The sequence below is a fragment of the Mya arenaria genome, chromosome 13 (genome assembly GCF_026914265.1).
Source record: "Mya arenaria isolate MELC-2E11 chromosome 13, ASM2691426v1".
Classification (NCBI taxonomy): domain Eukaryota; kingdom Metazoa; phylum Mollusca; class Bivalvia; order Myida; family Myidae; genus Mya; species Mya arenaria.
Genome location: NC_069134.1, coordinates 12,741,203 through 12,766,563, shown reverse-complemented (window position 1 = coordinate 12,766,563; position 25,361 = coordinate 12,741,203). Strand labels below are relative to the sequence as shown.

Sequence of the window (25,361 nt, the reverse complement as noted above, 5' to 3'; positions counted from 1 at the left end):
AGCAGTTTGCACACTCTGAAATGATATGTTAAAGTACATTGTATTATAGTCTCATGAATTCTATAATAGAATGGCGGCATATCCTGTTATGTACATATTATGTTTTAACTGAATTGAATATATGTGGATGAGACCTTTAATAAATTCATGAATATATATAACACCGGACATATCTAGTGCCGTTCTTGTTTAATTGTAAACATTTAAGGTCAGTAAAGTTTAAGTTGAACACTCGACATATTTATATTGTTTATCAGTTCTGTCGCTTTTTTAATTTTAGCATGCAAATTATATTGATTTTTGCCATTTCATCAATATTCGTTTGAAAACTTCGACATTACTTTGCAAGTAGATTCTTTGTTAAATTTAAGGTGGAATCCCTAGTTCGGATATGTTGCCTGCATGACGTAAAATAATGAAAATTACCCAAATAACTGACCTATCTTTCATTTCGACCAATTGCACGCATAATTATATCCACTAGCAGGCGTTCGAAAGAAGCTATCAATTCTAGAGTTCTGAGAAATCATTTATCTGTATGCGCAATAAGTGTAATACTTGTCTAAATTTCGAGGTCTTACTGACGTCTTAAAGCGATGCTAGGCCCAAATTCGAGGTCTCACTGACGTCTAAAAGCGATGCCAAGCCCAAATTCGAGGTCTCACTGACGTCTAAAAGCGATGCCAGGCGCAAATTCGAGGTCTCACTGACGTCTAAAAGCGATGCCAGGCCCAAATTCGAGGTCTCACTGACGTCTAAAAGCGATGCCAAGCCCAAATTCGAGGTCTCACTGACGTCTAAAAGCGATGCCAAGACCAAATTCGAGGTCTCACTGACGTCTAAAAGCGATGCCAGGCCCAAATTCGAGGTCTCACTGACGTCTAAAAGCGATGCCAAGACCAAATTCGAGGTCTCACTGACGTCTAAAAGCGATGCCAAGACCAAATTCGAGGTCTCACTGACGTCTAAAAGCGATGCCAAGCCCAAATTCGAGGTCTCACTGACGTCTAAAAGCGATGCCAAGACCAAATTCGAGGTCTCACTGACGTCTAAAAGCGATGCCAAGACCAAATTCGAGGTCTCACTGACGTCTAAAAGCGATGCCAGGCCCAAATTCGAGGTCTCACTGACGTCTAAAAGCGATGCCAGGCCCAAATTCGAGGTCTCACTGACGTCTAAAAGCGATGTCAGGCCCAAATTCGAAATCTCACTGACGTCTTAAAGGCGATGTCAGGCCAAAATTCGAGGTCTCACTGACGTCTACAAGCGACGTCAGGCCAAAATTGTTCTTAAGCGTAGCAAGGTTATGTTTCTTACTTTATTCGGCCAAATTATTTACTTAAACTTGAGATAAAAAAATAAGAACTATTAATCGTGAATATCATAATGATTATTTTCTTTAAAAGCCAGAGAAACCTATAAATAAGAAAATCCCAAATTGTACCAAACAAAAATAATATGTCTTACATAATCCTGTTATAAGACACTAAATATTGTTCGAGAAATTATCATAATGAAATTCACTTCCAACTATATTTCGTTTCACTTTTCTTTATGAGTACTGTATTCGTATTTCTTCATAAATTAAGGTTATGAAACATTTAATGACCTTTTCTGGCAAGAGTTTTTTTTTCTGATTAATACAATCGTTTCACTAAGGATGTGGTAATCTTGTTTGAAAGCCCTCTCTTCAAGTGCAAAATCAAATGACACAGTACGTCATTTAATTAATAGTGTACGCATCACTTACGATGGTGCCCTTTTGGAGAGAGAAAAAAAACAACCACATAATTAGAATGTAATCAAGATGTCCTTTGTTTTGTTTGGCAAATAGCAATATATCCGGGAGTGAAAAGCCGTGCCCTATCTCACTCCAGCATCTCCATAATCCAAAGAAATTGCAATCCAATAGGATAAAGAAGCAGATCAATCATCGATTGCCGCTCCGAAGAATAATATTATCAATTACAAATTGGGGTTTAAAGAAATGTGCGCGTGCTCTCGTAGAACTTTTGAAGAGACAGGGGTGTGCCAGCGCTGTGACAAGTGTCAGCAAAACTATTTATCAATATTTGCTATGAATATTGAGAAGGATTAGATTGAATGAAGGCATCGTGCCGCGTGCGGAACTTATACCGAAACAAAAAGTTTTCATCCACAGATGTTAATAACCCTGGCCTGTTTTATTGTTTTATATCCGATACAACTAAGCGGTGTTTTGGTGTAGGTAATACCCCAAGTACTCATTGCTTCTATCCAAATGTTCAAATAAATAGTATGTTTTTTTACATTTATCTGGAACAGGATGTTCTATCAATTATTTTTGAGTGTTTGCCGACAAAAGCTCTGAGATCAGTTAAGACTTACAGTGACTTTTTTGTGTATTCCGGTTTCACCACTTCGCTTACACCTCAAGCCTGGAAACAAATCGCAAACGATAGCCTCAAAACACATAAAGCCTAAACTGAAATCGCTCCCGATTGCGTACTTCGGGTGTGTCATGTGCTTCCTAATGATCTCATTTTCAGACTATATGTATTGGTCTGATATTCAAACCATACAAACATTGAATTGTATTGTTTTAATGAAACGGCAACATGTTGAACTCGGTAAAACATTGTTCACAAAATAATGTACACTTATTCTTTCAAACCAAACGGTCATCAATTAGTATTGTGTAAGATTGACATTTGTTGTAGCTGTGTCTCGGTCTGAAGGCATTGGACTCCTGTGTGAGTTCAATAAATATCAATATATTTTCCACAACATGTTCAGTTCCATTATTGAACAAGTTGCTTAAATACTTCTGATCTCGGTCATTTGCAACGAAATTTATTTAAGATGTAACATTGTACTGTGACATGCGCTGTACTTAGTAAAAACCTTACCAGTGTTGTGTAATGACAGAAAATGAATTGTGGTCATACTTAATAATAACGAAATAAACAAGAGGCTTCCAAGAACAAACACCAGTGTATGCGAAACAAGTCAGGAAATTGGACATTAACGGCAAACGCGCTGTGTATTAACTTAAGTCCCTAAATATGATTATTTAAGTGGTAAATGAACCCGATTGACGGGAGACAAAATGTCCTGTATCCTCAAAATAACCCGTGTCAAACTGGCAGCAGACACTTTGCTAAATCTGTTAATGTTGGAGTTACTTACGTAGTATGGTCGATGTAACCACTAGAGGTTAAATAGTTTTAAACCCCAGTGAGTTCTTGCTTAGTTTTCATTGCCCGTGCCTGGGCGGTTACCCATTCATTTACTTATGCCAATGTTTTGATAGTTGTTTCATGTTAATGGTCCGTTAGCGTCGTGACTGTTGTTTGATTGTTTGTTTGGTCTTCATCCATGTGCATTTTAACAGGATCTTGGTTACATTTGAGGCCACTAGGCGTTCAATGCAGTTTCCACTGTTTCAGTAAACAAAACTAATATTGAACAGTAAACACCAGCTTGTACAAAATGAAGAGTAAACAATCAAGCCCATCGAAAGAGGAGCAAATTGTCAAGTGCCTGTCTAGATGACAAAGACGATAGACCCAATAGATCAGTTGGACGGATATACTTTAGAGGCCATATTCAGCAACTGAAGAAGCCATATCCTAGTTGTATTGTACAATGTTTTACAAACATTTGACCCACTTGTTTGGATTGGGTATCAAATGGTTATATCCGAGTGTTACTTCATCAGAAATATTTTGATTGAATTTCCAAGGAAAGCAGATTTCGATGTCAAAAATAATACATCAAGTGTTGCAGTTTGCTTCTTACAAAATGTACACCCATTACCATGCGCATAAAATTATTATGGAGTTGTTTCTGTATACATTGTTATGGCGGTCTGCGTATCAAATGAACACACGAAGCAAATAAACGACACAATTTGCACATACGTTCAAACTCTTTATTTGTTTTACAACAAATAATGCATCGTTCAAAACAAACATGGCTGTAAAATATAAAATATTGCACACATATAAATATACACGGACCATTTTAATCTTAATTGTAAGTTTGACATTGAACCCTGACATTTAACCTGTTCTTTTTCGACAGTGAAGCAGATTATTCCTAACTTTTAAAACTTTAGCAGTTTTCTTCGTTATACACATAATCTAGTAATATAATCATTAAGAATCACCAAATTGACAGTATGGTCGTTGGATTTACCGATTTGTTTCTTCTTCAGAAAATGCAAAGAACATGTTTTCATTTTAACTTTTTAAGTGACCCCTCGAACGTGTATTTTTGTTGAGCAGTTTTAAGTGTACACAAATAGTGTATATATTTAGTGTTCAACATAAAATAGAACATCCCGAATTTAGGACACAGCCCTAAGCGAGAGCGCAGCCCAAAAGAGGCATTCAATTTTGGATGAAACAAAAGGTTGACCAATGAGATAAGAATTGTATATAAATATCGAATGTCGGGTGGGCGCTGGTTAATATAGTCGCAACTCACAAAGTTGTCAATTACACGTTCATAAACAATCATTTAAGTCAATTTGTACCAATAATATATTCAGCGACCAAGTCGGTTCTATGGAATACCGTGTATAACATAAGGCCGCATTAACACTACAGTAACTCATGATCCACAAATAAGTGCATACACTAAACATCTATTTTGTAGTTTAAAATAAATAGAAAAAATGATTATCATAATTATTTCCCTCGCCGCCGGTCGAAATCCGTCGAAGGAGACCTTAAATGGGTGTTGCCTTAGAAACATACAAATGATTTCTTCAAAAGTAAAAAGTACATTGACATACAACTACTAGTATAACACGTATATTCGGTATCTCCTTTGTGTTCAATTATATATGTATATATCCAGAATAACAACAATGTCATATTCGACCATATTCAATCATAATCGTGCGACGCAATAACTATATTAGTAACAAATGCAACCTATACATGTACAAAGCAGAAACATAAAACTGTATATGGATTAAAAAGCATAATGTTTAATCAATATTGCACTGACCACCTTAATCCTCCTCACAATAACTGTCGCGGTAATATTCTGGTGATGAAGAGACGTCGGACGCTAAGGACGTGTTTGACGTTATTCTGCCGTGTTCGCTACATTCGGTGCGAATTTCTACTTGGTCACCCTTTGTCCATCTCTGATTACTTCCATTTTCGGCATCCTCAGTGACGCTATTATTTTCCTGGTATTCGACAACCTTTCTCAGAAGCCGGATGTAGCGTATTGCAAATCGAAGAATTTCACTCTTACTCAGTTTCTTGTCTGGAGGATGAGTAGGCAAAAGACGACGTAAGTCGCTGAACGCGGTGTTGACGTTTTGTTGACGCCAGCGTTCACGGCTGTTAGTATACACTCGGCGGTTACCTGGCTTTCTAGACAGGGTTGTATCCGTTGAAAAGTCGCTTAGTCTCCGACAGAGTTTACTTCTTAAATCTAATGGACCGTCATCGTTATCCGTGTACGAACTAGAAATCGGCAAAGATCTAAACACAGGTTTCGGAATTCTATCCAGCAGTATAAAGTTAGTTTTTGGCTGATTCTCGTTCTCGATAAAGACGCTATCGTCGTTTTCGTCTTTACTGTCCGTCTCGAAATCGTCATCTGACGGCATATAAGATTCAACAGACCTGTCGCTTTCAAACCTTGACTTCTGTGGTGGCGAGGGGTGACCGTCACTGTTCGATCGCCCCGAATCCATACCAAAGCTTTGTTGTCTCGGGAACAGCAGGGAAGTGTCCATCCTGCGACAACCAACGTCTTCATTCACAAACGATTTACCTCCTTTTATGCTCGGATCCACTACCAAAGTCGACATGCCTGAACTTCAACTGAAAGTCAAGGATCACATTTTTGACATGATGATTTTTTTCTATAAGTAACTACCATAAAACGTAATAGTTACTAATAGACACATATACTATGTCTTCAAAAATCCTGTCCTCATCTTTATTTAGATGGTTATTCAAACTACGGATTTAATCAACATTCATAGATCCATTTGTACACTTCCAAATGTAAGACAATTTCAAACAATTCTTAATGAATATAATATATATTTGTTAATCTCTTCGAATATTATATTCTATTAAATCAGAAGACTGTGTTACTGTCAGATTATAAACTTATATTCCAGGACCGTTCAAGAAGTACGTGGACTACTTTAATAACTTCTACATTTTATGATAGTAATGTAATTTATATAAAACTGATATGTAAGTCTCAATTAAAAAGATTTTAAATATGCTTTCGCGTCCTCAAAATCAGATATTCCTTGACGTCATGAAGGGGACGCCACCTAACTTGACCCCATATTATTGTAAAAATAATTAATTCTATGGAAGTTCGATGTACAATGAATTAAATCATGCGTATGAAGAGTACATCATGGTATAAGTATTTTGTTTAAATTTCATTTAACAAAATATGTATGTATTAAAAACACTACGAACTTCTTGAACAACCCTCGTAGAGTGAAGTTTGTTTGTATTTATAACATGATTACCGGTGGTTTAATGAGATTTAGTAGTAAAATAAAATGATAATTCACTGTTTCAAACAATGAAAATATCAATTTGATATTGTTCACTGTTTTTAAAATTTTAAGCCGGCTTTCACTTCCAAACCAAAAGGCTGCTACAAGATCTTAACGACGTCATTTCCGAAATGACGTATCTTTTGCATACAAATCGGCATGCTTGTATGAAAAACTACAGATAACTGTCATTTTGTATCCTTTTTAAACACATAATGAAAAGCGAAAATGCCATTATTCTTCATACTATGAATATATCTGTACATTACCAAGGAATACTAATTTGTCGATTGATTTTAAATTGGTGTTACATTGCTTGAAATAATATTGAATAAAACTGTTTACTTATTGTGTATCACACACAGCCTGCACATTGTTTTTATTTATTTCGCAACACTATTCCGTATAGAACTCCTACAGCTTAATGACGTTCTCCAAATTAAAACTGAGCAACCTGTATGCGCTAAATAAACAAGTGGTGGTTTCAACTGCAAACATCATGTCATTTTCTGAGAGAGAGAAAAAAACATGAAAATTATAGGCGAGTGATGTACCTTTCAAGATTAAAGCGATATCATAAATTTCATAAATATAAATATTCACAAAATTGTGTCTGTGTGAAAGTAGGTATAAGAACACATGCTCTTTTGTTAAAGATGCTCGCAGGATGCATTTCCCACGTGGATTTTTGCACGATTTTCTCAGAACTTTCATCAGGACCAGTACGTATCATTTCTCATTCAAGTCTTTCGTCATTAACGCGATTATGTTCATTTTTCGTTGAATTTAAAACCAGCATGTATCTTCTTGTTCGAATTGCAGTCATAACTTGCAGTATCAGTCAAGGAATGTGATGATACACATGTATATATACTTATGAACATAATTCATTACATAATGGATCTTCTTATAAACATGCATGAGACAAAATACTGTACGATCAAACACTTCAAGTTACCATTATGTCAGTGTAAACAATTCACTTGAACGCATTGCTTGCAAAAGCAAATAAACTATATGTTTTAACTTGGAAAAAAAACATACACATACTTTTTACTTTGGTAATAGATTTTCTTAATTCACAGAAATATTTATTCGACAATGTGATCGTGCGATACGGTCGTTGGTTAGGCGGTCTCTGTACGTTTATGTTTATAATCATATAAAAAAATGTTAAATTCGAAGCCGTTACTGCCACTTAGGGCAAAAACAATTTAAACTTATGTTTTTGAGAAACCAACGTTCGATGCCAGCAATACACAGAGCATTTGTTCATTTACGTTCATTAAGTTTCTATTAAAATTCACGTTCCTCTATCAAGGTTATCATAGTCCGGACATGATATATACCGTTCGAGACACTTGTTTATGTTAAAAATGCAGTTTATGTTTATTGTAGAGGATATTTACTGTTCGTTCAGAAAATAAACATTTACGACGCTTTGATTTATTCGCCATTTTTTGTATATTTTTTGTGTTGAGGAGCACATAACGTTTGGATACATTTTTAGCAAATGTATCAATATATTATTGCACAGACGCTGATCCAAAACGTACATTTAAACTTTGCTCAATTTGAGCTGATCCCTCAATAAGTATAATTATTTCTGGTAGTGTCTGGGGACGTTGTCATCAGACATCATACACGAAGAAAGCAAAAGTCGGAACGAGGTAAACGTTGGTCCAAAGTAAGGGGAAATGTAATACAACAAAGTAAACATGTATGTGCAAAAGTCACGCCTCCAGCATGAATGACGCCAACGCCATTGGTCAAGTCTTGCTCACGTGGTGACCCCATTTTTTCCATTTAGGGCCACTAATCTTTAAATCGTACCAAAATGGTGTCTATTATCTGATTCCGATGATTAAAATAAAACATTCAGTCCTCATGAATTGACCAATGTAAACAGGCTGTCGACCCGATATACACGTTACGGGGTTAGTAGGTGACTCGGTATGGGATACACGGGGCACAGTAACCAATATTCGTATCCTTTGCCCCGTACATCCCACATCTGGTCACCTACTGACCCCACAACTTATGCACCAGTCAACTGTAACTACGCCCCCCCCCCCCCGGTCCGGGGAATAGCGGTGACATTGACTTTCGGTCCAGCCAAGCCCGGGTAAGACCCCTGCCTGCGGGGATGATTTGCTGGTAAAATCCCCGCCAAATAACCCTGCACCCCAGGGACCTTAGGTAAGGCCCGATCCCCGCTAGAGGAAAAGAACGGACATCATCATAAAACCTAAGTATGACTCGTTAGTTTATCTAATATCACAATTATGAGGGCTTATTTGAGAAATCGGGGAATGCAGTGCCATATAAATATGTTTAATCTTCACACGTATTTCGGTTATTTTGTAAACATATTGTTTGTGGAGGTATTAGACCGACAGAACCTAGGTAAGGCCCAATCCCCGCTGGTTTTGGCGCAAAGGCAAAACCACCGCATTCACCCGGCACTGCGGGGCCACCTGGAAAGTAAAAACACGACACATTTCCCCGGCTCTCTCCGGTATACCCCCGGACCTCGGGGAGGGGGTGTGGTAACAATCGATTGGTGCATACAATACAGCTAAAGCAGCTTACTCGACCTCTGTATTTTCTTTGGCTGCACTCACGTTAGGCACACACTCTTCGACAAACAACCTCTGCATAATTTATTTCAGAATGGCTCGAGAAAAAAATGAAACATCTGAGAGTGTCTTTGACTGCCATGCGGTACCAAGTGAGGGAAAGGGTGTTGGAGTTTTCCATGGGAAAGTTGAAGGCCTTCTCACCTTTATTGCATATTCGTCCTGAATGCCTCTCTCACGCCATATTGATAAATGGCTGTACCTTGAACTATGTCTATATTACACGATATACTACTATTCACCTTGCTGAAAGACGTAGCACTTGTATGACAGCATGTGATGTAGATATGTTGTCTTTTTTAATGGTGATTTAAATTATAATAATTTCATTTGAGTGCGTGCAAACAAAAACACGACAGTCACGTGTTATAGATCTCTATCAAGCATGAGTTTCTGGTTAATTTAATTATTGAACAAGTACATATTAATATTTTATATGATATGCCAAGGTGAAGTCGCTTTATTTAATGATTCTATAACTTTAAAATCGCTCGCCCACTTTCATATTATATTTTTTATTTAAAAAAAACAACAATTCGTTTCACGGTATATTGAAAGAATGCATTCATTGTTCTGGCTTCGTCTAGCCCATGGAAAACAAGTGCGTTTTTCTCAGCACATATTATTTTATACTGATTAGTTAAACTGATAAGCCCGAAGTAATAAATTTGACAAATGCCGGTTGAAAGACAATCTGCATATGCTATTACATGAAATCATGCACTTAATCAACTGAACTGTTTAAATTATCTTGAGAAATATGTAGATGGGCAGATATGAATTATAATGTAATTTTTGATGAAATACGCAGAAATAATAGTGATTGATGTATTTTCGCCTCGGAATAGCCAGCAGCTTAAATGAAGCCTAGAATCATATTTTCCCCAGCATTTCAATAAATAATATTGTATTTTGAAGAAGTAAGTATTGTGATAATTTTCTTTAGAACCGACCTTGCTAAAAACATCATTTGCTTTTAATTTTAATGTATGCAATTGTTTCTTAAATAGGAAATCGGTTTCAGATTTTTTACAATGGTATCAGTTTGTCTAAATAAAATAATACATACAATTTTATAATTTTCCCGAATATGGTATTGTATACCACATTAAGCAATGAAAGAGAACGTATTCCGAATACATATAACAGGCTAGTTGTACGGTGACTTGTCAGAGGCGGATCCAGGATTTGTCGTTAGAGGGGGCGTTACTAAGGGGCAGACCTTTTGAATTGCGCCCCTCCTTCGGGACATTTTTTTTGTTTGTTGAAAATGTTGGCTGGGGGTTGGGGGTAAATCGCCCACAGGAATTATAATCCAAATTGGTGGTTTTGGTGGGCATTTTATTGTGTGTGTTTTTTGCTAAACTTGGACAACTTAAGGGGCGTGCCCCCACCCACCCTGGATCCGCTAGTGTTTGTTATGGTTTTATAAAATGTTTACTTCACCTAACATTAGTATACAAAAACTGTTATATTGAAATAACAGTTAAACGGGTTCGAGCAGCAATTTTGTATTCTAGTTCATGTATTTTAATAATACATAATTTAGTTTTAACTTATTAATTTTACAACGATTGTGAAACAAGTATTCGCATCACTGTCGTTGGCACGGTGTTACGCGAGACTGTAGTTTGTATTATAGGGGTCCTAGGAGGAAACCCACTTGTCCGGCTTGGTGACCATAATTTATGTCATTCTCACATGCGCCCAAGCCGGGAATCGATCCTAGGACGCCTTGATGCTATGCGAGTCCGCTAACCACTGCGCTAACCGGGTAACCTAATATAATATTATGGTTTAAACGTGTTTTTTAAACCTTGCAAGAAAATTATACATAAAAAACAACAACAGTATAGCAAATAGCAAAATCATGAAATTGAAAGTACTTGAACAAAGAGGTTTCTATACTCCCTAAACATGCAATGGATGGTTGGAGGCATTCTTATTATCTACGTTTCTTTGCATATGCTATGAACCATTTTAAACATCTTACGTATATTAAATATATTTAAGTAATTGTTTGATATCAGAAAGATTTAGTTTAGGAAAAGGAGGCCACTAATTATTGCAGATCATTATACCATAAATGTTTTGTTTTTATTGAAACCAATACTGATTCACAAGAAACAATCACGACTGTTTAACATTCAATAAAAAATAGTACTTACATATATTATCCCATCTTAAAATCCATACATCACGAGAAATGCTACTTTAACATTGATAAAACAGTATAGCGCATGTTACGGATGCTGAGATGGTCACGTGCCTGACGCAGAAAGCCAATGATCGTTAGCCATCTGAACCGCCCGCCAATTGTTTTTCTCTCTTACTTTAAGCTCGCTATGGCACGGACCTATACATCCGTGTCTCTGGTAAATGCGTTGTATTTTTACATTTAAAACACTTTATGTAACTAAATATCTCTGATTGAAATGAAAAATAAAGTAATGCTCGAACTAGTTACTAAATTCGGGATCATGCTTACCCGTTTGCATTTATTTTTAAGTTATATTTTCAATGTAATTTGGGGAGTACCTGTTTTGGCTGTTATTCCTTGGCTTGTAAAAGCATTGTCACGCTCTTCAATGAGGTGACATGTCAATATTTCAGTAATAAGTTGTATTGGGATAAGGACAACTTTACTTTATTTCATGACTTATATGTTGGTGACAATAGGAGAGAATAAGAAAATAAAAAAGTGAAATCCTTGTTTAAGTTAATATGGAGACGAATTTAAAGACGTACTCCAATAAAGCATTGTACTCTAAAAAAAATATGATATGACAATGGTTTAAGCGCTGTGTAGGACCATATTGTTATTATAAGATCAAAGTCACAGGTGTTAAGAATGTGATCTCCATTATGTTACTTACGGAATGAATTAATGACATTAACGGGGTATGAACGCAGTTGGGCTGGTAAAAGTGTGTGGAGTCCGCGTATTTTAACCAGCCAAACTGCCGTCATATCCCCGATAATGACATAAGCACGCAATTTATTACTTATATTTACACCATGAGTTTTATTTCTTCCAATTTCTTTAAAACAATCCTTCATTTCTTTTAAGAAAATCTTACATTAATTCTTAATAATATAGTGCTCTCTTAATTGGATGCGTAAACTGACCTTACGGAATTACGACATGAAACGGGATCACGACTTCGGAGGGAACGCAAAACATGTTGACATAAATGGCAGGATCATCACCTGGAATCAATGTTTTCTGAGCATCTTGGAAGAACACAATAGTGATAATATAAACATCCAAACTATCATGTTTTAACACAAAAACGAGGCCTATCAATTATATTTAAGGCCACACCAATTCATTTTTTTGGTGTACGGATTTTGGCCAATTTTTTGGGGCAAAAATGAAATTAAAAAAATCCTGAAAATCATTGTTTTTATTTCGTTTCAATAGAGGAGCGGGTCTAACTTGCTTCCCTGCATATTTTTTTATTCATTTATTTATTTTCTCTGCATAAATCATCATTTGGAATGATAATCCTGATTATCCTGAACTTTATTCCCTTTCTAAGAAAATTTCCCACGGAGTATTCATTTTATATGACTGTTGCTGTCTACATAAAATTTATATTTTTTCGGTTGTTCGATGAAAGATGTTGTTGTTGTTGTCTGTTGACTATGTTGTTGTTGTTGTCTGTTGACTATGTTGTTGTTGTTGTCTGTTGACTATGTTGTTGTTGTTGTCCGTTGACTATGTTGTTGTTGTTGTTGTCTGTTGACTATGTTGTTGTTGTTGTCTTTAGAAACTTTTTTTGCATTTTCTGAAAAATAGGAGCGGTAAGTACGTCGAACGAATCATCTATTTGGTGTGGCCTAAGAACCAATTTATTTTAATTAAACCCTTATAATGACTCTTGAACGGCTTACTTTAACCTTCCTCCTGATGGCCTAAGAACCAATTTATTTTAATTAAAAACCTCATTATGACTCTTGAATGGCTTATTTTAACCGTCCTACTGATAGAATCGATAGGTGTCGACAAATCAGATATATTGATTCAAAAGTATAATAATTTATCACGTAAAACATAAACATTTGCTTGCAGGCTCAAATATCACAAAAATAATCAAGTTTGTTTTTAATCTCAATCTCAACTCATTTTCCACAAAACAGCATAGACTGATTCATACTGTGATATGTTTTTACTCTTTTTAAACGCACATTTTCTCATAGATTATATTCATATAAATATATGGCAAATATTATAAAGCAAACTGACTGTAAACATATCAGACAAATAATCAGGTCAAAAATAAAGAGTTGTAACAGTTCATATTTTATGACCTTCTTTAAGTATCACACACGCACACGCACACGCACGTGCACGCACGCACGCACGAACACACACACACACACACACACACACACGCACACACAAGTCATTATAAAATATTTTTAAATACATAGCCTGCTCCTACTTATACTGTCATACGCCTTTTTAAAGTCCACAAAACAACTTCTTTTTAGAGTCTTTGGATCAATGACTGTAATATAAATATGGGATCTACTGTACTACAATTGTTCTTAAAACCAAATTGTGCATCCGTGAGAACATCGTACTCCATCGCCCATTTCTTAATCTTCTCATTTAATATACCGGTGAACAACTTTGCAAAGCAACTGATCAGTGTAATCCCCCTGTAATTGTTAGGGTCCGAAAGATCTCCTTTCTTATATATGGGAATAATAGCCCCGTTAGCCCATGACTTGGGAAACGTCCCCTTGTTAAGGATAGTGTTAAAAAACAAATGCAATGGCTTGATCAAAACCGGAACACTGGTTTTAAAATATTCGTATAAAACATTATCTATGGAACATACCTTATTATTACCAAGTCTACTAATCGCCTTTAAAATTTCTTCTTCACTGATTAATCTATCAAGACAATCAAACGTAGGTGAACTACCATTATTGTTCCTATCAAAATCTGCTAAAAACTCAGAGCTTAAATCATCATCATGGCCCTGAGCACCAGACATCAACCCTTCGAAGTATACCTTAAAATCTTCATTTGGAATATCGTGCATCATGAAACAAACTCTACAACTTGCTTACACCTTCGACCATCCCAATTTTCATTCAGTAGTTATAGACTAAGTGAGACCAGTGTGTTTTGGTCCATTGCCAAATTTGGAGCTTATCAGACTAACGGCGATCTCTATCGATTTCTCCAATCAGTGCAATAGTAGCGTTAACATAGGCTAGTTTAACAATTATTAATCTATTTTACGCATGGCTAGATTAAGGCAGATGAGATACAAAATTTAAGAGGGCCGTAAAGCTGACCCGTCTTCATATGATTTTGTTTAGTTTTAGACAATTTTAGTACTCACCATAATTGAGTATCTAGCTGGTCTGAATATATGTAGGAAGAAAGTTGATCTGTTGAAAATAACTTGAAACACTAATTCGTGAGAACTGTTCAACCATATTTCCCTTTATAACTCTATACCTGCATTAACTGTTATTATTTAGAACATAGATGGGTTTATAAAAGTTCATTGATGAATGTTCATCAAATGTTCACACTATATCACGAAAAAAATAATAAACAAATGAAAACAAACTCTTGGAGAACTATTTCTCCACGAGCCGGTGTTAAATGACAGTTGTGTCATCAGCGATAAAAAAAAAACTTTGCCTGAGGGGCGTCCCATGGGTAGCAGCGTAGCAAGCACTCAAAAGGAGGAATTTAGAAAAAGAAATTGAAATACCAGTAAAACTAAAAAATAAGCAGAAAACACTCGTGATCATAGAAAATCTACATTTTCACTCGTGTCTTCGCCACTTGTGAAAATATGTTTTTCTATGACACTTACTTGTGAAATAAACTACGATCTTACACTGGAATCAACAAAAATCCTCTATGTACTTCTTACAAACTAATAGTAAACTCTTCTTCTTCTGCATTATTTTTTTATATAACTTTATATTATTTTTTTATACGTTGTGCTCAGGTAAACTAAAAATAGAATATTTTTTGGAAAAAAATGGCAGTAGTTGATATATAGATCGACATATGAATGGTTGGATGGATGGATGCCTTTTATTCCTCCATAAGTGACGAGATAAACGTACTTACAAATAAATTCAATATACATGTTGTATACATACACATTGTAAGAATAGTATGGCATATGAATTTAAACAAAAATAGCTCAATACAGCATCATGGTAAAAATGGGTAAATGCTATGTTTATTCAGACATGACAATTACTTTGAAATGCTCATGAACAATGGGAAGGCTTAAAAACAACTGATTTGAATTTAGGGCAACGGTCTCAAAAATGCGAGGTAGGGTAGGACCAAAGGTAACTTTGTTTTGTTTTAGATTTTTTAAGTCCTATCAAAACAGCAAAGCAAGTCGCGAATGCTTACCAAGACATTTCGGTATATTGTATATTTTATAATTAATACTGTATGTTTTTAATTGTAATCAACAAAAATTAATTTCACAGCCAATAACAACAACTAAACATCGAAAAACGCGGATTCTAAGGGTCGAGGGGTTTTGCCAGGTAAGGTCGAGTTGCACTAACCACTCTCTAAGTGAAAAACTGGTCATACTGCAGCCTTAATGATGTTGGAAAACGGCATTTTGACGCGTTCGGACCACTTCGCGCCTTTTGCGTAGTGACTGGCCACATTACACCATGATCCGATTGCTTTCCAATAGTAGACGTTAACCGTTTCTTTTTGCGTGTTATTTCTTTGTTCTTGTTTTTCGTAGAGGCAGTTGAATACTCTTCAATTAAAGGTGTAAAACATTGTAAACTTCCGGTACACGAACTAGTCTAATGTTGGCATATTTTTCATGTTTACGCATTCAAATTAATAGTGAATCAGTTTTCGAGAGAAAAAATGACAAAAGTAGTATTTCTTCATCCTGATCTAGGGATCGGTGGCGCAGAAAAGGCTGTGATAGACGCTGCAATAGCTTTGAAATCTAGGGGACATAAGGTGGAATTTGTGACAGCTCATCACGATCCGTCCCACTGTTTTCAGGAAACGAAAGATGGCAATCTGAAAGTGACAGTCGCTGGAGACTGGTTGCCACGAAGCGTTTTTGGACGCTTTTATGCATTATGTGCTTACTTCCGGATGATATATGCTGCCATTTTCCTTGTATTTTTCAGTGACATTTCGTATGATGTAATATTTTGTGACCAAATCTCTGCTTGTTTACCTGTTTTACGATGTTCCAATGCTAAGGTGATATTTTATTGTCACTTCCCAGACATGCTTTTGGCTAAGCATGATAGTTTTCTTAAGAAGATTTACAGAGCACCAATAGATTTAGTGGAGGAATGGACAACTGGAATGGCACATTGCATCTTAGTAAACAGTAAATTTACAGGTACAGTCTGACAATTGCATTTAAGTGTATGTATATTTGTTAGATCTGGCAATCTTGAATAATCAATGACAGTATCTTGATAGCTTGTGACTTGATATAAAAAAAATCATCTTACCATAATTAGATGCATATGTGACCTTGAGTCTATATACTAATGCTTGCCATCAATAATTTGAATCCTGCCCAGCTATATATTATATATAAAATTGATTTTTTTTAGCAAGCCCGGAAAGGAGTTCACCAGTACATGGCATGCAGACCTGTGCTTAATTCGACAACTGTTACATTATCTAAAACTAACTAATGACATGTTCTTGGTAAATTAATAAAAAAAATGTCCAAACCGTCTGTATATTTTCAGCTTCTGTCTTCAAGAAAACATTCAACAGTTTGACAAGATGTAGCCCAGCTGTTTTGTACCCAATACCAGACTTCTCAGCATTTCAAAAGCCTATCGAACCGCCAACTGACAATCTGCTGCCTTCTCACAAAAAAATGGTGTTTCTTTCTATCAACAGATATGAAAGGAAAAAGAATCTTGCTTTGGCTGTACAAGCTTTTGGTAACTATTTAAAAACAGTATCATTTATGTACCATTATTTAAATTTTGATTTTGTTGTAGAACATAGGTTTTGTAATACAACATTTATAAAGAATGATTGCACAGTCTGATCACTGTACTTGATCATTCAGGCCAAAAAAAAAATAGGTCTGTTTCCGGTCGCCCGACCGACCCTCTTATTTCCGCGCCGACCCTATACTTTTTATTGGTGTAAAAGTTAACTGCGCGCATATTTAGTACTTTTCGGTACTTCCTTTCCGTTAATTCTTTGGTCTCATTTCGAATTCGGTAATTTGATAAGCAGTCTATTAAAATGGCGGCACCCATGTCGAGTTCGTCAGTCAATAATCGTACAGTTATATATTAATCCTGCATAGCAATGTCCATGCTCTCCACGAGATCCTCGTGGGTATAACTGTAAGTTATGTGACGTCACACAGTGTGACTCTTTGATCTGAAGCCGATAGAATGTGTTTATTCAGTTCAATGCATGTATAAAATGGTGTTTTAATTAACTTGATGAAGGATTTTCACTACAGGCTTAATAAATAAGTTTATGACCATTGATTACTACGGATAAATTAATAAGTGGTAAAATGCAAACATGAAGAAAAAAGGCAGGTTAAACAAACATGTAAATAAAATGTAAAAATGGTAATTTTCTATGTTTTCGGACAGCGAAAAAAATAATTAATTTAAGGTGTCCGAACTCTTAGGTGAATTACGGTATCACTTTCAAATAGTTAGTGTCTTAAATTTAGTACTAAACATATTTTTGAGATTTAAATAAGAAATTAAGTTTCATACTCTTAATTCAGTTGAGAATGGAAACGCTTTGTGAACACGGGTCAGGTGTACTTCGGAGATCATTGAAGTGACAAAAACAGCTTCTGACAATGTTTGGAATTTTAATATTCTATCAAATATAAGAATAGCATTATAGCACAAATGTGAAATTGGTAAATATGAAAAATTGACAAATCTGAGGCACTCTTTTTCGACATCTGTCATACAGACAAACATGTTCAACAATACATGCATTTATATTCTAGAAAATGTATATCTATACATTATAATTAATACACATTATACAGTTCTTAATAAATGAATGGACTTGTATTTACATTTTATGCTTTAGTACCTTTTAAAATTGTCTCATACGCAGTTAATATGGTTGTTTTTGAATAAAAGTCAGCCGCCTTCTATTCTAGATCACTTCCCCCCCCCCCCCCCCAAAAAAAAAAATAAAAAAAAAAAAAAATGCCTACCTACCTACCCTCTTTTTTTTGGGAAGGAGACCGGAAACGAACCTATTTTTTTTTTTGGCCTCAGTTAAATATGTTACCTATCTATAATTTGATCATTGAGTTAAATATGTTACCTTTCTATAATTAATATGTTTATATAAAAAAATAAGGTCATGTTTGCCTTTTTTGCTATATTTCTTTCATTCTTTGATTGTTTGGTTGCAAGATGTACTAGTATGCAACATGTAAATCATCATGTTTATGTATTAAAATATTAATACAAGTTTTCTTACAATTGCAGGTCAGTTAAAAGAGAGAATTTCAAAGTCAGAAGGAGACAGCATTCATCTTGTAATGGCCGGAGGTTACGATGAAAGAGTTACAGAAAATAAAGAACATTACCTAGAGCTTCGGCTTCTTTGTGAAAAACTTGGCATCACAGATGATGTTACTTTCCTTCGCTCAATTAGTGACTCTCAGAAACGGACTCTTCTCAATCATTGTGACTGTCTGTTGTACACTCCTGACAAAGAACACTTTGGTATAGTTCCAATAGAGGCAATGTTCATGAGATGCCCAGTAATAGCCTGTAACAGTGGAGGCCCACTTGAAACAGTTGTTGATGGTAAAACAGGCTTTCTCAGGGAGGGTAGGCCAGATCAGTTTGCAGAAGCAATGGAGCGAATTGTTGATGAACCGGAGTTATCAAAAACAATGGGTGAAGCTGGAAAAAAACATGTTGAACTAAAATTCTCCTTTAAAACCTTTACTGATCAGTTGGATAACATTGTGCTTGACTTGATCAGCTAATTAATGCATTCATATCTTTAATAATAGGAAATATGATATGTGCAAAGAAATTATGCAGATATTGTGAATCTCTTTTAATACCATCTAAAGGATTTGTAATAACTTAGTTTCAATTAATATGTATGAAAAAGTAGAATGCTAGTTTAAGAATACTACAAACAAAAGAAGATGCTTTCATTTTGTTATCTGATCACTTCAAACAGAATTTACATACACTGTTATCATAATTCAAGTGTAAGAATATTTATTCCCCCGAAAGGAGGCCTTAAGTTTTCACACTGTTACTCTGCTCTCTCTTTTTTATACCCCCGACAAACGAAGTATATTCAGGGATGTGATTTGTCCGCGAATTCGCGGAATTCCACGGATCTTATGGCCCAAGAGACCCCCCCCCCCCCCCCCCCCGAAAAAAAAATAATAATAATATTTTTTTTTACCTGAAAAAAAAGCCATTTTTTCTTTTACAGCAGTGCGCTTTTGACCCAAAGAGCGCCCCATAAACATATAGCCGAAAATGTTTCAGCCCTCCGGCTGCCAGGTCAATCACAGACCTGATATAGTCACCCTGTAGTCGGTCGGTCATTCGGTCGGTTTGTCAGTCGGTCCGTTGCAATTTCCTTGTCCGGAGCATAACTACTGGATGGAATTGGATTAAACTTCATTCAATGATAGAGCATAATGAGAGGAAGTGCAGTGTACAATAACCATAACTCTATTCTTGCTTATTACTAATTTATTGATCTTTGTTACTTTTTTTTGTCCGGAGTATAACTTGAAAAGTACTGGATGGAATTCATTGAAACTTAATACAATAGTAAAGCACAATGAGAGGAAGTGCAGTGTTCAAGAACCATAACTGTTCAGCTTATTAATGAGTTATTGCCCTTTATTTGTGTTTTTTGCTGTCAATTTTATTTCCAGACATTAACTTGCAAACTACTAGATGGAATTTTTTAAAACTTCATACAATGGTAAAGCACAATGAGAGGAAGTGCAGTGTACAGGAACAGCAATTCTATTTCAGCCAATTACAGAGTTATTGCCCTTTGATACTTTTTTCTTGTCCGGAGCATAACTTGAAAACTATTGGACGGAATTTAATGAAACTTCAAACAGTGATAGATCCTAAAGAGAGGGAGTGCAGTGTACAAGAACCGCAATTCTATTTCAGCTTATTACAGAGTTATTGCCCTTTGTTACTTTTTCTTGTCCGGAGCATAACTTGAAAACTATTGGATGGAATTTAATAAAACTTCATACAGCGATAGATCATAATGAGAGGTAGTGCAGTGTACAGGAACCACAATTCTATTTCAGCCAGTTACAGAGTTATTGCCCTTTGTTACTTTTTTCTTGTCTGGAGCATAACTTGAAAACTACCGGATGGAATGTAATGAAACTTCATACAGTGATAGATCCTAATGAGAGGGAGTGCAGTGTACAGGAACCGCAATTCTATTTCAGCTAATTACAGAGTTACTGCCCTTTGTTACCTTTTCTTGTCCGTAGCATAACTTGAAAACTATTGGATGGAATTTAATAAATCTTCATACAGTGATATATCATAATGAGAGAAAGTGTAGTGTACAGGAACCGCAATTCTATTTCAGCCAATTACAGAGTTATTGCCCTTTGTTACTTTTTTCTTGTCTGGAGCATAACTTGAAAACTACCTGATGGAATGTAATAAAACTTTATTCAATGGTACAGCACAATGAGAAGGAGTTCAGTGTACATGAATCACTACACTTTTTTAGCAAATAACAGAGTTATTGCCTTTTTATACGCCTATCTTACGATGGCCTTATTATGGGAACACCCATGGCGGGCGGGCGGGCGGGTGGCTCCACAATGTTGTCCGCTCTCTAACTTGAACATTTCTCATCCAATTTCCACCAAACTTCATGAAAGTGTTTGTTGGTGAAATATCTAGGTCAAGTTCGATAACCAGCCAAATCGCTTTAGGCACTCCAGAGTTATGGCCCCCTGAATTTGTCAAAATTGGCCATTTTAGCTTTGTCCGCTCTCTAACTTGATCATTTCTCATCCAATTACCACCAAACGTCATGAAAGTGTTTGTTGGTGAAATATCTCGGTCAAGTTCAATAACCAGCCAAATCGCTTTAGGCACTCCAGAGTTATGGCCCCCTGAATTTGTCAAAATTGTCCATTTTAGCTTTGTCCGCTCTCTAACTTGAACATTTCTCATCCAATTTCCACCAAACTTCATGAAAGTGTTTGTTGGTGAAATATCTAGGTCAAGTTCGATAACCAGCCTAATCCCTTTGGCACTCCAGAGTTATGGCCCCCTGAATTTATCAAAATTGGCCGTTTTAGCTTTGTCTACTCTCAAACTTGAACAGTTTTTATCCGAATTTCACCAAACTTGCTACTATAAATGTTTGTTGGTATATATTCTTGGCAAAGTTCTATAACCAGCCAGGCTCTTCAGGACTATGGCCCTTGAATTGGTCAAAATTTGCCATTTTTGCTTTGTCCACTGTCTAATTTGAACAGTTATCATCTGATCTTCACCAAACTTGCTGAAAATATTTGTTGGTAAAATAAATCGGTCAAGTATGATAATCAGCCAAATGCCCCGAAGAAATTATTGATGGGCGTATTTTTTGAGTGTCACTCTTGTTCTGTGTGTTTTTTTCTCAAACTTTTGTCCAGAGAGTAACTTGAAAACTACAAGATGGAATAGCATAAAACTTCATACAATGATAGATCATAATGAGAGGCGGCGTTCGGTGGTATTAATCACCTTCAGTGATAGCTCTAGTTTCTTTCTGGTTATCCAATTATTTTAGCCATATTTTTTATTATTAATGGTAATTCAACCAATACCACAAACTTCACAAAATTATAGAGCTTTGAGAAGGTGTGACACACAATCATACAATTCTTGCACTCATCTCAAAGGTCAAGGTCACACTAGGTGGTCAGTGTTGCTCAATATGAGTTTTATTGCAATACTTTTGTGTTAGACAGAACTTCTTTACCATTAATTGGAAATCAAACTTCACATAATTATTGAGCGTAAATTTCTTGCCATCATATCAAAGGTCAATGATGCACAATATGGATTTCATTGCAATACTTTGTGTCTCAGAGTTAACTTTTTAAGAATTTATGGGAATTTGATCAAACTTTAAAAAAATTGTATAGCATCATTTAAAGCAACTGTGCTCCAGATGATCAATTTGCAAGAAAAAAAGAAAATTGTCGAAAACTGCCATAAACTTGGTATTGATGTGTACAATGCATTGAAACTTACTAACTGAAGTGCTATGTCAGCTGATTAGAGTAAGCCTTCGTTGCTCAGTGGAAATGACGCTGGACTACTATTTTGGCGACACAGGTTCTCTGACACATTTTCAAAGCGATATCAAATTTTATTAAATAATTGTCCTGAGATTTGTTACAGAAAAAAACTTTTTTTGGTGCCAATCTGGTGTAAAGTCCCTTTAAAGCTACACCCTCACAGATTGAACGTTTTGACAACTTCTTTAATTTTTGTCTTGGAATGAGCCAATTATTGCGAAAATGCATGGACACCAGTTATATAAGACTGCTGACAAAAATTAGATCACAGATTTTTATATATAAGTTCAAAAATTGATGTTTTTATGCATTTTAAGCCATAAAACATTCATTTTCGAACGGAAATATGAAAATCTGCGATCTGATCATTTGTCAGCAATCTTTTATCATTGGTTTGCAGATATTTACACAAAAATCTGCTCTTTCCAAGTCAAAAAATAGTTGTAAAAAAGGTATATTTGTGAGAGTGCAGCTTTAAGAGTTCGATGGGAAAGTGTGTTGCACATAAAATTTCACCTCAAGGTCACACTTGGAGGTCAGTGTTGCACAAAATAGATTTCATTGCAATACTTCATGTATCAGCTATAACCTTTTAACTATTAATGAAAAAATATTCAAACTTCACTTAATTGTAAAGCATCATAGGGAGGTATGCCTCATCTTAAAGGTATCAAATGAAGGTCAATGTTGCACAATACAGATTTTAACGTCATCCAAAACTAATCCATTAATGGGAATTTAAACTTCCAAGAATTGTACAGAATAACTTTCTTACAATAAATGCGATTATAAAAAGACCTTCTTTTCAACATAAATATCATGTAATACATACAAATGGCCATCAAGCAGACACAAGCTAATCAGGGACATTTATGTGACATCTCTTGTTAGTTAACATTATCATGTATAAAAACATTTTTTTGTTATTTTGATATATCACATGTATGAGGGCCATGTAAAAAGTATATAAACTTCATTTATAACTTGTCAAAATATTTGAGATTTTCTAAAGATTTTTTGTGGCATTAATGGCTTCCTGTGTATGGCTTTGCCCAGGGTTATCAAAACCAACTGACATATTCAAACGAAAGGATATTCTGAGCACAAATCAACTTGGGGAACAAAGACATATGACTTATACACACATAAACCTGAAGTTATGATAAATAACATGAATACATCTAGTTAATTCATTAAAACATTATTTTCCTCAAACTTTTTCTCCATTTATGATGACAGGATAAAAACTCTTATTTGACTGAAGTCAAAATATAAATGCAACTTTAAAGATAAATGGAGGTCATTTGTGGTTGTTGGGTTGCTCTGCTTGTTCTACCAATATAATTGCATCAATCATAATACATGTACTGAAATGAAATATTAAGAGATGAGATTTGTGTTTTATAAATAAAATTAAATATTAATGTTTAAAGCCTACATATATAGCCTGTATTTATTGTTTTCTTGATAGATTTATTAATAAATTGTAATTGGGGACATTGAGAGTTTGTGTTTATCAAGTTATTAAAGGCCACCCAAACTATTGTTTGGTTATAAGTTTTAACCAGTGTTAACCAACCTTGAAGTAGAAATCTAGCTGTGATTAACAACAACTGCCAACTATTTTGCCATCTTTGTCAAGGTTGGAAAATTTGCGAAGCATAATGATTGAGAAACAGGACATATTGTGAGATCACCCAAGTGTGATGGATGCAGGAATAGCGGTATCCATTTCAGTTGTCCGCTACTAAATTGAGCCATTTTTTTTATCTGATATTTTTCAAACATGGTCAGAGTGTTAATAGCCTATAATAGGCATAATGTGTATAGGAGTTTGATAAACAGCCTGATAGGGTCATGAGTTATGGTCCTTTAACTGACAAAATTGACCTTATATGATCCCCAAGTTACAGTTGTTTTACCCAATATTAAGGAATGACGTCACCATTACGTCATATGTACTTCCGTTGTGTGGAAAATTCTCAATGAAAATAAAATGTTCTTATGATTGATAGACATGTTTTCACATGCTCAATACACTGTAAATCAAAACTATCATTATTCCTGAAACTTTTATACCTTAAGTATCTATTCTTGCCTGATTTATCATTTAGAGTAGAGATTAAAGCATAAACCGCTGCCCTATAGTTGAAAGGTCATTTTGGAAGATCTGTCATGGCGGACGGTGTAATTTTTAGAGTTTGTTTTTCAAGTGGAGTGATTTTTCTTAGGAATAACTTGACCCCCCTTTTTTATTGGCTTAAAAGGTAATTTAAAGCTTGTACTTTAAGAATATATGTGGTTATCATAGCCTGCATTCGCTCGAAATGCCTTTAAATGTTGTCTAAAAATTATAATTTTACATTGAATTATATAGGGAATAACAATGGTGGTGTGTAACCTTAACTAAACATTGTCACTATGTTAATGATTGGGTATAATATCTCCTGAATAATACTATTGACATGTAAAATTAAAGACTGATAAAAACTGAACATTACTAAATCAAGTGATATTTATTACTAAAATAATCAGTTTTAATATGCTTATTTTATATCAATTCTTTTTTAAAAGGCTGATTGGAACAAAGACTGATCGTTTATAAAATGAGACTCGAGTGGGGTTTCCTGGGCAGAAACTAGTACTAGGGCCCTTCTATAATACCGGTAAGCTATGAGATAAGTCCCCTGGTATGGTTGCCCGGGCAAGAGGCAGACAGCTTGCCACCTCATCACCTAGAGCTCTTTAATAAATGGAATCTTATGATAACAACTTACTATTTCACTATTCTTCTTAGATTACAATATATGAATGCATGTGTAATAAGATTATCATGTAGGAATCATTATTATT

At 35.3% G+C, this 25,361-nt stretch overlaps 2 protein-coding genes across 3 annotated transcripts; one reads left to right on the top strand and one right to left on the bottom strand.

Moving 5' to 3' along the window:
- Nucleotides 1-3,899: 3,899 nt before the first annotated feature.
- LOC128214928 (uncharacterized) lies at nucleotides 3,900-11,490 on the bottom strand. 2 transcript variants are annotated; one of them, XM_052921645.1, is made up of 2 exons: nucleotides 11,343-11,490; nucleotides 3,900-5,831 (listed from the first exon to the last, which is right to left on the bottom strand). In XM_052921645.1, the coding sequence occupies exon 2, from the start codon at nucleotides 5,816-5,818 to the stop codon at nucleotides 5,003-5,005; it is 816 nt and encodes a 271-aa protein (XP_052777605.1). In that variant the 5' UTR covers nucleotides 5,819-5,831; nucleotides 11,343-11,490; the 3' UTR covers nucleotides 3,900-5,002. The 2 variants fall into 2 exon arrangements, with proteins under 2 accessions (XP_052777605.1, XP_052777606.1); XM_052921646.1 differs by lacking the exon at nucleotides 11,343-11,490 and adding an exon at nucleotides 6,881-6,996.
- A 4,483-nt stretch (nucleotides 11,491-15,973) lies between these two features.
- On the top strand, nucleotides 15,974-19,350 carry LOC128213266 (alpha-1,3/1,6-mannosyltransferase ALG2-like). The gene is made up of 3 exons (XM_052918851.1): nucleotides 15,974-16,562; nucleotides 16,924-17,124; nucleotides 18,673-19,350. Exons 1-3 carry the CDS (start codon nucleotides 16,067-16,069, stop codon nucleotides 19,179-19,181), a joined length of 1,206 nt encoding a protein of 401 aa, XP_052774811.1. The 5' UTR covers nucleotides 15,974-16,066; the 3' UTR covers nucleotides 19,182-19,350.
- Nucleotides 19,351-25,361: the final 6,011 nt, after the last annotated feature.

Excerpts from the sequence above, each read along its gene's own strand:
- LOC128214928 (XM_052921645.1), bottom strand. The coding sequence starts at position 5,818 with ATGTCGACTTTGGTAGTGGATCCGAGCATAAAAGGAGGTAAATCGTTT.
- LOC128213266 (XM_052918851.1), top strand. The coding sequence starts at position 16,067 with ATGACAAAAGTAGTATTTCTTCATCCTGATCTAGGGATCGGTGGCGCA. Across the intron at positions 16,563-16,923 it reads AGTAAACAGTAAATTTACAG|CTTCTGTCTTCAAGAAAACA; the intron begins GTACAGTCTGAC and ends GTATATTTTCAG. Across the intron at positions 17,125-18,672 it reads TTTGGCTGTACAAGCTTTTG|GTCAGTTAAAAGAGAGAATT; the intron begins GTAACTATTTAA and ends TTACAATTGCAG.